This window comes from Oncorhynchus keta, chromosome 34 (assembly GCF_023373465.1).
Source record: "Oncorhynchus keta strain PuntledgeMale-10-30-2019 chromosome 34, Oket_V2, whole genome shotgun sequence".
In the NCBI taxonomy this organism is placed as follows: Eukaryota; Metazoa; Chordata; class Actinopteri; order Salmoniformes; family Salmonidae; genus Oncorhynchus; species Oncorhynchus keta.
In genome coordinates, this window is record NC_068454.1 from 23,210,614 (window position 1) to 23,224,670 (window position 14,057).

The 14,057-nt window shown below is 54.1% G+C and overlaps 1 protein-coding gene across 9 annotated transcripts in view; it reads left to right on the plus strand.

Annotated features, from left to right (window-relative positions):
• LOC118366839 (LIM and senescent cell antigen-like-containing domain protein 1) overlaps positions 1-14,057 on the plus strand; it is a 52,098-nt gene that overhangs the window by 34,212 nt on the left and 3,829 nt on the right. For 6 of the 9 annotated variants that reach the window (XM_052493460.1, XM_052493457.1, XM_052493455.1 and 3 more), the window contains 5 exons: positions 897-1,047; positions 2,208-2,300; positions 2,658-2,706; positions 2,816-2,891; positions 3,541-3,714. In XM_052493460.1, the coding sequence (XP_052349420.1) occupies positions 897-1,047; positions 2,208-2,300; positions 2,658-2,706; positions 2,816-2,891; positions 3,541-3,670 (499 nt within the window). In that variant the 3' untranslated portion in view covers positions 3,671-3,714. Of the gene's footprint in view, positions 1-896; positions 1,048-1,756; positions 1,850-2,207; positions 2,301-2,657; positions 2,707-2,815; positions 2,892-3,540; positions 3,715-14,057 lie in introns of all 9 variants that reach the window. The other 3 variants (XM_052493453.1, XM_052493454.1, XM_052493452.1) reach the window with 2 other exon arrangements.

The following is a 14,057-nucleotide window of genomic DNA, read 5'->3' on the forward strand; positions in this document are numbered from 1 at the left end:
CTGTTATCGACAGGGTTTGTTCTCTGTAGCAGGGTGGGACTCCTCCGGGTTGGGTTCACTAGTGTTTACCCTTGTAAAGTCAGCCAAAGGGGAGACGAAAGGGAGGAAGAGCAGGGAGGGAGGAAGAGGGCAGGGAGAGAGGGAGGAAGAGAGCAGAGGGAGGAAGAGCAGAGAGGGAGTGAGTGACAATAGAAGAATGATTATCTGAGTAGCTCTTTTAGATGGCAGTTGAGGCAACTCCAATCTAACCAAACCTTTCCTTTAAGACTGTCTGTTCTTAAACAAACCTACAGCTGTCAGCCTGTCCCATGCTTGAGGCAGAGGTTGTGATAATGAGTATTCAGTCAGGAAGTCAGTGCAGGCGACTCATTCCTCTATCACTGCCACTGGGTTTGTGTTTTGAATACAGTGCACTTACTATCCCCTAGTAAGGTAGGACTCACCAAGACCAGAAAGCATAGAGGGGCACACTGTTGGCAGGATGCTAAACAAAAGAAGCATAGTCAGCATCACACACACACACACACAGGGAACACGCATCAGGGAACACCAGATTAGGCAAGGAGCTGGCTCTGTGATGACTCATACTAACACATTGAATATCACAAATTGAGAAGAGAGGTGTGGTCAGCAGCATTCCACTGTTACAATTCTTCACTACTCCGTTACTCAGGGGCTGCAATATCTACTGGTTTTAGATTTTAGCACTTGCTTTTAGTCTTAAATTTGAGCTATTCTACCTGGGTAACCTTGTGTCTCAGGTCACTAACATTAATTGATTGATCACTGTCAGTATTCAAAACGGATCTAGCTAAAACAATATCTTTGTTTTCCAAAACAATAGGAAAGAGTGATGTAGTAAGTGATGATGTAATGGTCCCTCCTCTCCCCTGTAGTAAGGAGCTGACTGCTGATGCCAGGGAGCTGAAGGGAGAGCTGTACTGCCTGCCCTGCCATGACAAGATGGGTGTTCCCATCTGTGGTGCTTGCAGGAGACCCATCGAGGGCCGCGTGGTCAATGCCATGGGCAAGCAGTGGCACGTCGAGGTATGATGACATCACTCCTACAATATGGACCTATTCAGTAGTGATGGGAAGTTCGGCTCTTTATACTGACTCGTCTTTTCAACTTGTTATAAGAACAAATCTATGGACTCAGTTGTAGGTCGGAGCACATCTCTGGAGCCGTAGGACCGGAGGAGTGCGTTTCAATCCTGCTGTAGGAGTCATAGCGGCCAGAAGATCAAAACCAATGCCAATTGAACAAGTTACTCTGAAAACTAATCATGGCTTTTGAGTCAGTAAAAAGAGTTAAAGAACAAATCGTTCACAAACTGCACATCACTACTGTTCTGAAGGTTGCTATGTTATAGAACAGAACATTTAGATTTAAAAGTATTGTATATGATTATAGTATTTTGTAGCCATGATGTGAATATTACAAAGCAGAATACTTTTATATTCTTCGGTATGCCCTGCTTTCTTTCATTCTCTCTGAATAACTATAATTGTTCAGAACATCAAAGTAGAAATGTGTTCAAGGGAGTTTGTATGTGGAATGAATGTTATTCTAGCCTCCTCTGTGGTATTTCTTCCCTGCTCTCATATCATTTCTGTGGTCATGTTTGGACTATCTCAGAACGGAGGACATCCTTCCTCTTTCTTTCCCTCTGCCTCTCCTCTATTCATATCTCTGCTGCCTTCTTTCCTCTCTACTTTTCTCCTACTTGCTATCGCTCCTCCCTCCCTCCTGCAGCACCATGTGTGTGCTCTGTGTGAACGTCCGTTTCACGGCCACCCGTATTATGAGCGTGGGGACCACGCCTACTGTGAAAAACACTTTAACATGGTGAGGGGTTAGTTAGGAGACCTGTTCTGGCTGCATCCTGTCCTCTCTGTCTGTGCTCCATTCTGCCCCCTGTTGGAACCCGACCCCCCCCACACACACACACACACACACACACACACACACACACACACACACACACACACACACAAGGCTTCTGTCTGTCTGTAGGGGTGAGTGCTTCACAAGGGGGGTGCTCCTGCCCTGCTGCTGCCCTCTGAACCCACTAATCTCAGACTAGACTGGTCTGGTCTGACTCTTAATAGGTCTGAACTGAGCTAGACGGAACTGGATTGAACTGACCTGTGCTGGTCTGTCTGTACTAACCTGTTGTGTGGGGCCATGTTGTGTGTGTTTGCAGCATTTTGTGTGTGCTAAGTGTGAGAAACCCTTCCTGGGCCATCGCCACTACGAACGCAAAGGACTGGCCTACTGTGAGACTCACTACAACCAGGTAATGTAGGGGAAGGCTGCACACAGCCCAAGGAAAGAGAAGTCGCACAATCACATCTCTACTCAGTAACTTTATCCAATCCAGGCACTATAGTCTATTTATCTTTGAACAAATGTTTGAACATGAATATGAGCCTGATGAGAATGATTGCATCTTGCTGTATGTAATGTAAATGAGACCTCCAGTCTTGTTTAGTTCTATGGGGCCATCTAGTGGTAGATGTATAAATGTACAGTATTTAGCTCTATATTATTGGTACTGATGAATCAAAATACTGTAGACATTTAAGTAAATTGTCATTTGTAAACAAGTTATTTGTGAGGCCTTTGACTCCTCCCCTCCTCTTCTCTTCTCCAGCTCTTTGGAGATGTCTGCTACCACTGCAACCGTGTCATTGAGGGTGATGGTAGGATGTTATATTTCATCATCTAATATTGTCATATTAAAAATATTGTATGTCATGTTAGTGTATGCATTACCTGTTATGAAGTGCGTGTTTGTGTTGTGTGTTCCAGTGGTGTCAGCCCTGAACAAGGCATGGTGTGTCAACTGCTTCGCCTGCTCCACCTGCAACACCAAGCTCACCCTAAAGTAAGTCAGGCTGACTGTTAACATAGCAAAAACATCCTGTGATCCCACTGTTAAGTTCTAAATAACATAGTTAAACTCCAACCAAGTTCATTCATCCACTGGGTCACACAGCTGCATAAGACAAAGACATGTTTCCACCAGCACATATACTCTCCTTTAGGTGAAGTCCCCTGCTTTTCTCTGAACACAACATCTTTGTTGCTAGGCAGGAAGTTAAGGGATGTGGGTAATAAACTTTTCCTTCTCCCTTCATATGACCTGACCTCCACCAGCTAATCCACAGCTACCCTTATTAGTGACCGCAACCACTTTTCCCTTACTTAGTAACGTTCCAGGCCCATGGCTCTTATCCAGCCTCCATTGACCCCACCATATACATTCCTCATACATGTAACCATTAACTTCTAGTATAGCAAGTATTTCAAACTAGAACAACACCACACAGTCTAAAACCAGACAATATTTGAGAGGTTTCTGAAGCGTTAGCACTGTCCTTCTCTGTCTCTCCTATACCTGTTACACTGTACCTGTAGCTTTTCCATCTACCTGTGTATTCCTATATTCTCTCTGTCCCTCTGTTTCACTTGTCCCTGTTTGTCTGTCCATATCCTTCCTCTTCCTCTCTCCTCCTCCCTTCTGGTCCTACCAGGGATAAGTTTGTAGAGGTGGATCTGAAGCCTGTGTGTAAACACTGCTACGAGCGCCTGCCGGACGACATGAAGCGCCGTCTTGCCAAACAAGAAAAAGAAAAGAAGAAGAAAATGCCCATGTGTCTGTAAACCCTTGCCCTTCCTTTCTCCTCACTTCCACTTTCCATTCATTGGTTAGTTTTCATCTCCTTTCATTCTCTTTTTCCATGTTGTGATTTTACTTTTTATGTTTTCATGTTTCCTATCTGTTTTTTATTTGTCCATTCTGACAAGTCAGTTGAAGGTTTTAGACACAGAGATCAAATATGTGATAAACACTATCTTTGAATCATGCATTTTTGATTAAATCACTTTCACCATCTCTGTAATTGATCAATTTTAGAGTAAGAACAATCAACAGAAGTAGAGATTAGCTACAGATCATATATAATTACCGGTACCGGTTGGTAAAATCGCCTAAGCTGTTCTTTGCGTCAGTTCCGGTTTCCCGTGCAATGTTGACCATATTTAGAAACTCTGCAGGAAATGGTTATTCTATATGGCCAGACACACTCTTGTTTTAACGCAATGCTGTAATAATCGGACCAGAAGTTCGATCAGCTGGTCGAGGCTACAGGCATGTACAGTGTGTGTTTCCTCAGATCAGTGTAAAGATGAGGCTTTGTTTACCAGTTCCTGGTTGATGGTTAAAACACATCCTTTCCTGTCTCTGTGTACTGGATGTTTGACTTGCTGTCTGATTTTTTTCAGACGCCAATGTGTTTCACTTGTGCTCTCCCTTCTAAAGCCTAAAAAATATAGAGTTGAATATGATCAAATGACCTCTTTCCAGGAGCAAGAGGGAGAGGGGGAAAGAACATGCGGGAGGGGAGGGGAGGGAGTAGAAGGGGAAGAGAGGGAGCAGGAGAGAAAGTAGTGCTGGAGGGGAGGGAGTAGAAGGGGAAGAGAGGGGGAGCAGGAGAGAATGTAGTGCGGGAGGGGAGGGGAGGGAGTAGAAGGGGAAGAGAGGGGAGCAGGGGAGGGAGTAGAAGGGGAAGAGAGGGGGAGCAGGAGAGAATGTAGTGCTGGAGGGGAGGGGAGGGAGTAGAAGGGGAGCAGGAGAGAATGTAGTGCTGGAGGGGAGGGAGTAGAAGGGGAAGAGAGGGAGCAGGAGAGAAAGTAGTGCGGGAGGGGAGGGAGTAGAAGGGGAAGAGAGGGAGCAGGAGAGAAAGTAGTGCTGGAGGGGAGGGGAGGGAGTAGAAGGGGAAGAGAGGGGAGCAGGAGAGAAAGAACATCGGGAGGGAGGGAGTAGAAGGGAAGAGAGGGAGTAGGAGAGAAAGTAGTGCGGGAGGGGAGGGGAGTAGAAGGGGAAGAGAGGGAGCAGGAGAGAAAGAACATGCGGGAGGGGAGGGAGGAGTAGAAGGGGAAGAGAGGAGCAGGAGAGAAAGAACATGCGGGAGGGGGGGAGGGAGTAGAAGGGGAAGAGAGGAGCAGGAGAGAAAGAACATGCGGAGGGGAGGGGAGGGAGTAGAAGGGGAAGAGAGAGGGGGAGCAGGAGAGAAAGTAATGCTGGAGGGGAGAGGGGAGGAGAAAGTAGTGCTGGAGGAGGAGGGGAGGGAGTAGAAGGGGAAGAGAGGGAGCAGGAGAGAAAGAACATGCGGGAGGGGAGGGGGGAGGGAGTAGAAGGGGAAGAGAGGGAGCAGGAGAGAAAGTAATGCTGGAGGGGAGGGAGTAGAAAGGGAAGAGAGGGAGCAGGAGAGAAAGTAATGCTGGAGGGAGGGAGGGAGTAGAAGGGGAAGAGAGGGAGCAGGAGAGAAAGAACATGCAGGAGGGGGGAGGGAGTAGAAGGGGAAGAGAGGGAGCAGGAGAGAAAGTAATGCTAATGCTGGAGGGAGGGGAGGGAGTAGAAGGGGAAGAGAGGGAGCAGGAGAGAAAGAACATGCAGGAGAGGAGGGAGGGAGTAGAAGGGGAAGAGAGGGAGCAGGAGAGAAAGTACATGCTGGAGGGGGGGAGGGAGGGAGTAGAAGGGGAAGAGAGGGAGCAGGAGAGAAAGTAATGCTGGAGGAGGGGAGGGAGTAGAAGGGGAAGAGAGGGAGCAGGAGAGAAAGTAATGCTGGAGGGGAGGGGAGGGAGTAGAAGGGGAAGAGAGGGGGAGCAGGAGAGAAAGTAATGCTGGAGGAAGGAGAGGAGAGAAAGTAGTGCGGGGAGGGGAAGAGAGGGGCAGGGAGAAAGTAGTGCTGGAGGGGAAGAAGGGGAAGAGAGGGGGAGCAGGAGAGAAAGAACATGCGGGAGGGAGGGAGTAGAAGGGGAAGAGAGGGAGTAGGAGAGAAAGTAGTGCGGGAGGGGAGGGAGTAGAAGGGGAAGAGAGGGAGCAGGAGAGAAAGAATAGGGAGGGGAGGGGAGGGAGTAGAAGGGGAAGAGAGGGAGCAGGAGAGAAAGAACATGCTGGAGGGGAGGGAGGGAGTAGAAGGGGAAGAGAGGGAGAAGGAGAGAAAGAACATGGAAGGGGGAGGGGAGGGAGTAGAAGGGGAAGAGAGGGAGCAGGAGAGAAAGTAGGGAGGGGAGGGGAGGGGAGGGAGTAGAGGGGGGAAGAGAGGGAGCAGGAGAGAAAGTAATGCTGGAGGGGAGGGAGTAGAAGGGGAAGAGAGGGAACAGGAAAGAAAGTAGTGCTGGAGGGGAGGGAGGGAGTAGAAGGGAAGAGAGAGCAGGGGAGCAGAGGGGAGAATGTAGTGCTGGAGGGGAGGGAGTAGAAGGGGAAGAGAGGGAGCAGGAGAGAGAAATGCAGGAGGGCGGGAGGGGAGGGAGTAGAAGGGGAAGAGAGGGAGCAGGAGAGAAAGTAGTGCTGGAGGGGAGGAGGGAGTAGAAGGGGAAGAGAGGGAGCAGGAGAGAAAGAACATGCTGGGGAGGGGAGGGAGTAGAAGGGGAAGAGAGGGAGCAGGAGAGAAAGTAAAGGGGAGGGGAGGGAGTAGAAGGGAAGAGAGGGAGCAGGAGAGAAAGTAGTGCTGGGGGGAGGGAGGGAGTAGAAGGGGAAGAGAGGGAGCAGGAGAGAAAGAACATGCGGGAGGGGAGGGGTAGAAGGGGAAGAGTGGGAGCAGGAGAGAAAGAACATGCTGGGGAGGGGGGGGAGGGAGAGGGAGAAGGGGAAGAGAGGGAGCAGGAGAGAAAGAACATGCGGAAGGGGAGGGAGGGAGTAGAAGGGAAGAAGGGGGAGCAGGAGAGAAAGTAATGAGGGAGGGGAGGGAGTAGAAGGGGAAGAGAGGAGCAGGAGAGAAAGTAGTGCTGGAGGAGGGGAGGGAGTAGAAGAGGAAGAGAGGGAGCAGGAGAGAAAGTAGTGCTGGGAGGAGGAAGAGAGTAGAAGGGGAAGAGAGGGAGCAGGAGAGAAAGTAATGCTGGATGCTGGAGGGGAGGGAGTAGAAGGGGAAGAGGTAGAACAGGGAGAGGAGAGAAAGTAATGCTGGAGGGGAGGGAGTAGAAGGGAAGAGAGGGAGCAGGAGAGAAAGAACATGCGGGAGAGAAAGTAATGCTGGAGGGGAGGGAGTAGAAGGGGAAGAGAGGGGGAGCAGGAGAGAAAGTAGTGCTGGAGGGAGGGAGGGAGTAGAAGGGGAAGAGAGGGAGCAGGAGAGAAAGTAATGCTGGAGGAGGGAGTAGAAGGGGAAGAGAGGGAGCTGGAGAGAAAGAACATGCGGGAGGGGAGGGGAGGGAAGGAAGAAGGGGAAGAGAGGGAGCGGGAGAGAAAGTAGTGCTGGAGGGGAGGGGAGGGAGTAGAAGGGGAAGAGAGGGAGCAGGAGAGAAAGTAATGCTGGAGGGGAGGGAGTAGAAGGGGAAGAGAGGGAGCTGGAGAGAAAGAACATGCGGGAGGGAGGGGAGGGAGTAGAAGGGGAAGAGAGGGAGCGCTGGAGAGAAAGAGTGGGGAGGAGGGGAGGGAGTAGAAGGGGAGGGGAAGAGAGGGAGCAGGAGAGAAAGTAATGCTGGAGGGGAGGGAGTAGAAGGGGAAGAGAGGGAGCAGGAGAGAAAGTAGTGCTGGAGGGAGGGGAGGGAGTAGAAGGGGAAGAGAGGGAGCAGGAGAGAAAGTAATGCTGGAGGGGGGAGGGAGTAGAAGGGGAAGAGAGGGGAGCAGGAGAGAAAGTAATGCTGGAGGGGAGGGGAGGGAGTAGAAGGGGAAGAGAGGGAGCAGGAGAGAAAGTAGTGCGGGAGGGGAGGGGGGAGGGAGTAGAAGGGGAAGAGAGGGAGCAGGAGAGAAAGTAATGCGGGAGGGGAGGGAGGGAGTAGAAGGGGAAGAGAGGGAACAGGAAAGAAAGTAGTGCTGGGGGGGGGGGAGGGAGTAGAATGCTGGGGGAAGAGAGGGAGCAGGACAGAAAGAACATTCGGGAGGGGGGGAGGGGAGGGAGTAGAAGGGGAGAGAGGGAGCAGGAGAGAAAGAACATGCGGGAGTAGAAGGGGAAGAGAGGGAGCAGGAGAGAAAGTAGTGCTGGAGGGGAGGGAGTAGAAGGGGAAGAGAGGGAGCAGGAAAGAAAGTAGTGCTGGAGGGGAGGGGAGGGAGTAGAAGGGGAAGAGAGGGAGCAGGACAGAAAGAACATGCGGAGGGAGGGGAGGGGAGGAGGGAGTAGAAGGGGAAGAGAGGGGAGCAGGAGAGAAAGTAGTGCTGGAGGGGAGGGGAGGGGAGGGAGTAGAAGGGGAAGAGAGGAGCAGGAGAGAAAGTAATGCTGGAGGGGAGGGGGGAGGGAGTAGAAGGGGAAGAGAGGGAGCAGGAGAGAAAGTAATGCTGGAGGGAGAGGAGAGAAGGGGAAGAGAGGGGGAGCAGGAGAGAAAGTAATGCTGGAGGGGAGGGGGGAGGGAGTAGAAGGGGAAGAGAGGGAGCAGGAGAGAAAGTAGTGCTGGGGGGGAGTAGAAGGGGAAGAGAGGGAGCAGGAGAGAAAGAACATGCTGGAGGGGAGGGGAGGGAGTAGAAGGGGAAGAGAGGGAGCAGGAGAGAAAGTAGTGCTGGAGGGGAGGGAGGGAGTAGAAGGGGGAGAGGGAACAGGGAGAAGGGGAAGAGAGGGAGCAGGAGAGAGGAAGAAATGCTGGAGGGGAGGGATGCGGGTAGAAGGGGAAGAGAGGGGAGCAGGAGAGAAAGTAATGCTGGAGGGAGGGGAGGGAGTAGAAGGGGAAGAGAGGGAGCAGGAGAGAAAGTAATGCTGGAGGGAGGGGAGGGAGTAGAAGGGGAAGAGAGGGAGCAGGAGAGAAAGTAGTGCTGGAGGGGAGGGGAGGGGAGGGAGTAGAAGGGGAAGAGAGGGAGCAGGAGAGAAAGTAATGCTGGAGGGGAGGGAGTAGAAGGGGAAGAGAGGGGAGCAGGAGAGAAAGTAATGCTGGAGGGGAGGGGAGGGAGTAGAAGGGGAAGAGAGGGAGCAGGAGAGAAAGTAGTGCGGGAGGGGAGGGGAGGGAGTAGAAGGGGAAGAGAGGGAGCAGGAGAGAAAGTAGTGCTGGAGGAGGGGAGGGAGTAGAAGGGGAAGAGAGGGAGCAGGAGAGAAAGTAATGCTGGAGGGGAGGGGGTAGAAGGGGAAGAGAGGGGGAGCAGGAGAGAAAGTAATGCTGGAGGGGAGGGGAGGGAGTAGAAGGGGAAGAGAGGGAGCAGGAGAGAAAGTAGTGCTGGGGAGGAGGGGAGGGGAGGGGAGAGAGGGGAAGAGAGGGAGCAGGAGAGAAAGGGTAGTGAGGGAGGGAGGGAGGGAGTAGAAGGGGAAGAGAGGGAACAGGAAAGAAAGTAGTGCTGGAGGGGAGGGAGGGAGTAGAAGGGGAAGAGAGGGAGCAGGACAGAAAGAACATTCGGGAGGAGGGAGGGGAGGGAGTAGAAGGGGAGAGGGAGCAGGAGAGAAAGAACATGCGGGAGGTGAGGGGAGGGGTAGAAGGGGAAGAGAGGGAGCAGGAGAGAAAGTAGTGCTGGAGGGGGGAGGGGTAGAAGGGGAAGAGAGGGAGCAGGAAAGAAAGTAGTGCTGGAGGGGAGGGGAGGGGAGGGAGTAGAAGGGGAAGAGAGGGAGCAGGACAGAAAGAACATGCAGGGAGGGGAGGGGGGGAGGGAGTAGAAGGGAAGAGAGAGCAGGAGAGAAAGATGCTGGGGAGGGGCAGGAGAGAAAGTAGTGCTGGAGGGAGGGGAGGGAGGGAGGAGAAGGGGAAGAGAGGGAGCAGGACAGAAAGAACATGCGGGAGGGAGGGGAGGGAGTAGAAGGGGAAGAGAGGGGGAGCAGGAGAGAAAGTAGTGCTGGAGGGGAGGGGGGAGGGAGTAGAAGGGGAAGAGAGGGAGCAGGAGAGAAAGTAGTGCTGGAGGAGGAGGGAGTAGAAGGGGAAGAGAGGGAGCAGGAGAGAAAGTAATGCTGGAGGGGAGGGAGTAGAAGGGGAAGAGAGGGAGCAGGAGAGAAAGTAATGCTGGAGGGGAGGGGAGGGAGTAGAAGGGGAAGAGAGGGAGCAGGAGAGAAAGTAGTGCTGGAGGGGAGGGAGGGAGTAGAAGGGGAAGAGAGGGAGCAGGAGAGAAAGTAATGCTGGAGGGGAGGGAGTAGAAGGGGAAGAGAGGGAGCAGGAGAGAAAGTAATGCTGGAGGGGAGAGGGAATGGGGAAGAGAGGGAGCAGGAGAGAAAGAACATGCAGGAGGAGGGGAGGGAGGGAGGGAGTAGAAGGGGAAGAGAGGGAGCAGGAGAGAAAGTAGTGCTGGAGGGGAGGGGAGGGGAGGGAGAGAAGGGGAAGAGAGGAGCAGGAGAGAAAGTAATGCTGGAGGGGAGGGGAGGGAGTAGAAGGGGAAGAGAGGGAGCAGGAGAGAAAGAACATGCAGGAGGGGAGAAAGTGCGGGAGGGAGGGGAGGGAGTAGAAGGGGAAGAGAGGGAGGGAGAGAAAGTAGTGCTGGAGGGGGAGGGGGGGAGTAGAAGGGGAAGAGAGGGAGCAGGAGAGAAAGTAATGCTGGAGGGAGGGGAGGAGTAGAAGGGGAAGAGAGGGAGCAGGAGAGAAAGTAATGCTGGAGGGGGGGAGGGAGTAGAAGGGGAAGAGAGGGGGAGCAGGAGAGAAAGTAATGCTGGAGGGGAGGGGAGGGAGTAGAAGGGGAAGAGAGGGAGCAGGAGAGAAAGTAGTGCTGGAGGGGAGGGGAGGGAGTAGAAGGGGGAGAGCAGGGGGGAGCAGGAGAGAAAGAACATGCGGGAGGGGAGGGAGTAGAAGGGGAAGAGAGGGAGGAGGAGAGAAAGTAGTGCTGGGGAGGGGAGGGAGTAGAAGGGGAAGAGAGGGAGCAGGAGAGAAAGTAGTGCAGGAGGGGAGGGAGTAGAAGGGGAAGAGAGGGAGCAGGGGAGAGAGAACATGCGGGAGGGGAGGGAGTAGAAGGGGAAGAGAGGGAGAAGGAGAGAAAGAACATGCGGGAGGGGGAGGGAGTAGAAGGGGAAGAGAGGGAGCAGGAGAGAAAGTAGTGCAGGAGAGGGGAGGGGAGGGAGTAGAAGGGGAAGAGAGGGAGCAGGAGAGAAAGTAATGCTGGAGGGAGGGAGTAGAAGGGGAAGAGAGGGAACAGGAAAGAAAGTAGTGCTGGAGGGGAGGGGAGGGAGTAGAAGGGGAAGAGAGGGGGAGCAGGAGAGAATGTAGTGCTGGAGGGAGGAGGGAGTAGAAGGGGAAGAGAGGGAGCAGGAGAGAAAGTAAAGCTGGAGGGGAGGGAGGAGTAGAAGGGGAAGAGAGGGAGCAGGAGAGAAAGTAGTGCTGGAGGGGGGGGGAGTAGAAGGGGAAGAGAGGGGGAGCAGGAGAGAAAGAACATGCGGGAGGGGAGGGAGTAGAAGGGGAAGAGAGGGAGTAGGAGAGAAAGTAGTGCGGGAGGGGAGGGAGTAGAAGGGGAAGAGAGGGAGCAGGAGAGAAAGTAGTGCAGGAGGGAGGGAGTAGAAGGGGAAGAGAGGGAGCAGGGGAGAGAACATGGGGGAGGGAGGAGGAGGGAGTAGAAGGGGAAGAGTGGGAGAAGGAGAGAAAGAACATGCGGGAGGGGAGGGAGTAGAAGGGGAAGAGAGGGAGCAGGAGAGAAAGAACATGCGGAAGGGGAGGGGAGGGAGTAGAAGGGGAAGAGAGGGAGCAGGAGAGAAAGTAGTGCGGGAGGGGAAGGGAGGGAGTAGAAGGGGAAGAGAGGGAGCAGGAGAGAAAGTAGTGCTGGAGGGGAGGGGAGGGAGAGAAGAGGAAGAGAGGGAGCAGGAGAGAAAGTAGTGCGGGAGGGGAGGGGAGGGAGTAGAAGGGGAAGAGAGGGAGCAGGAGAGAAAGTAATGCTGGAGGGGAGGGAGTAGAAGGGGAAGAGAGGGAGCAGGAGAGAAAGTAATGCTGGAGGGGAGGGAGTAGAAGGGGAAGAGAGGGAGCAGGAGAGAAAGAACATGGGGAGAGAAAGTAATGCTGGAGGGGAGGGAGTAGAAGGGGAAGAGAGGGGGAGCAGGAGAGAAAGTAGTGCTGGAGGGGAGGGGAGGGAGTAGAAGGGGAAGAGAGGGAGCAGGAGAGAAAGTAATGCTGGAGGGGAGGGAGTAGAAGGGGAAGAGAGGGAGCTGGAGAGAAAGAACATGCGGGAGGGGAGGGAGGGAGTAGAAGGGGAAGAGAGGGAGCGGGAGAGAAAGTAGTGCTGGAGGGGAGGGGAGGGAGTAGAAGGGGAAGAGAGGGAGCAGGAGAGAAAGTAATGCTGGAGGGAGGGAGTAGAAGGGGAAGAGAGGGGGAGCAGGAGAGAAAGTAGTGCTGGAGGGGAGGGGAGGGAGGGAGTAATGCTGGAGGGAGAAGGGGAAGAGAGGGAGCAGGAGAGAAAGTAATGCTGGAGGGGAGGGAGTAGAAGGGGAAGAGAGGGGGAGCAGGAGAGAAAGTAATGCTGGAGGGAGGGGAGGGAGTAGAAGGGGAAGATAGGGAGCAGGAGAGAAAGTAGTGAGGGGAGGGGAGGGAGTAGAAGGGGAAGAGAGGGAGCAGGAGAGAAAGTAGTGCGGGAGGGGAGGGGAGGGAGTAGAAGGGGAAGAGAGGGAACAGGAAAGAAAGTAGTGCTGGAGGGGAGGGGAGGGAGAGAAGGGGAAGAGAGGGAGCAGGACAGAAAGAACATTCAGGAGGGAGGGGAGGGGAGGGGAGGGGAGGGAGTAGAAGGGGGAGAGAGGGAGCAGGAGAGAAAGAACATGGAGGGGAGTAGAAGGGGAAGAGAGGGAGCAGGAGAGAAAGTAGTGCTGGAGGGGGGGAGGGGGTAGAAGGGGAAGAGAGGGAGCAGGAAAGAAAGTAGTGCTGGAGGGAGGGGAGGGAGTAGAAGGGGAAGAGAGGGAGCAGGACAGAAAGAACATGCGGGAGGGGAGGGGAGGGAGTAGAAGGGGAAGAGAGGGGGAGCAGGAGAGAAAGTAGTGCTGGAGGGGAGGGGGGGGGAGGGAGTAGAAGGGGAAGAGAGGGAGCAGGAGAGAAAGTAATGCTGGAGGGGAGGGAGGGAGTAGAAGGGGAAGAGAGGGAGCAGGAGAGAAAGTAATGCTGGAGGGGAGGGAGTAGAAGGGGAAGAGAGGGGGAGCAGGAGAGAAAGTAATGCTGGAGGGGAGGGAGGGAGTAGAAGGGGAAAGAGGGAGCAGGAGAGAAAGTAGTGCGGGAGGGAGTAGAAGGGGAAGAGAGGGAGCAGGAGAGAAAGAACATGCGGGAGGGGAGGGGAGGGAGTAGAAGGGGAAGAGAGGGAGCGGGAGAGAAAGTAGTGCTGGAGGGGAGGGGAGGGAGTAGAAGGGGAAGAGAGGGAGCAGGAGAGAAAGTAATGCTGGAGGGGAGGGAGTAGAAGGGGAAGAGAGGGGGAGTAGGAGAGAAAGTAATGCTGGAGGGGAGGGGAGGGAGTAGAAGGGGAAGAGAGGGAGCAGGAGAGAAAGTAGTGCGGGAGGGGAGGGGAGGGAGTAGAAGGGGAAGAGAGGGAGCAGGAGAGAAAGTAGTGCTGGAGGGGAGGGGAGGGAGTAGAAGGGGAAGAGAGGGAGCAGGAGAGAAAGTAATGCTGGAGGGGAGGGAGTAGAAGGGGAAGAGAGGGGGAGCAGGAGAGAAAGTAATGCTGGAGGGGAGGGGAGGGAGTAGAAGGGGAAGAGAGGGAGCAGGAGAGAAAGTAACGGGAGGGGAGGGAGTAGAAGGGGAAGAGAGGGAGCAGGAGAGAAAGTAGTGCTGGAGGGGAGGGGAGGGAGTAGAAGGGGAAGAGAGGGAGCAGGAGAGAAAGTAATGCTGGAGGGGAGGGAGTAGAAGGGGAAGAGAGGGGGAGCAGGAGAGAAAGTAATGCTGGAGGGGAGGGGAGGGAGTAGAAGGGGAAGAGAGGGAGCAGGAGAGAAAGTAGTGCGGGAGGGGAGGGGAGGGAGTAGAAGGGGAAGAGAGGGAGCAGGAGAGAAAGTAGTGCGGGAGGGGAGGGGAGGGAGTAGAAGGGGAAGAGAGGGAACAGGAAAGAAAGTAGTGCTGGAGGGGAGGGGAGGGAGTAGAAGGGGAAGAGAGGGAGCAGGACAGAAAGAACATTCGGGAGGGGAGGGGAGGGGAGGGAGTAGAAGGGGGAGAGAGGGAGCAGGAGAGAAAGAACATGCGGGAGGTGAGGGGAGGGAGTAGAAGG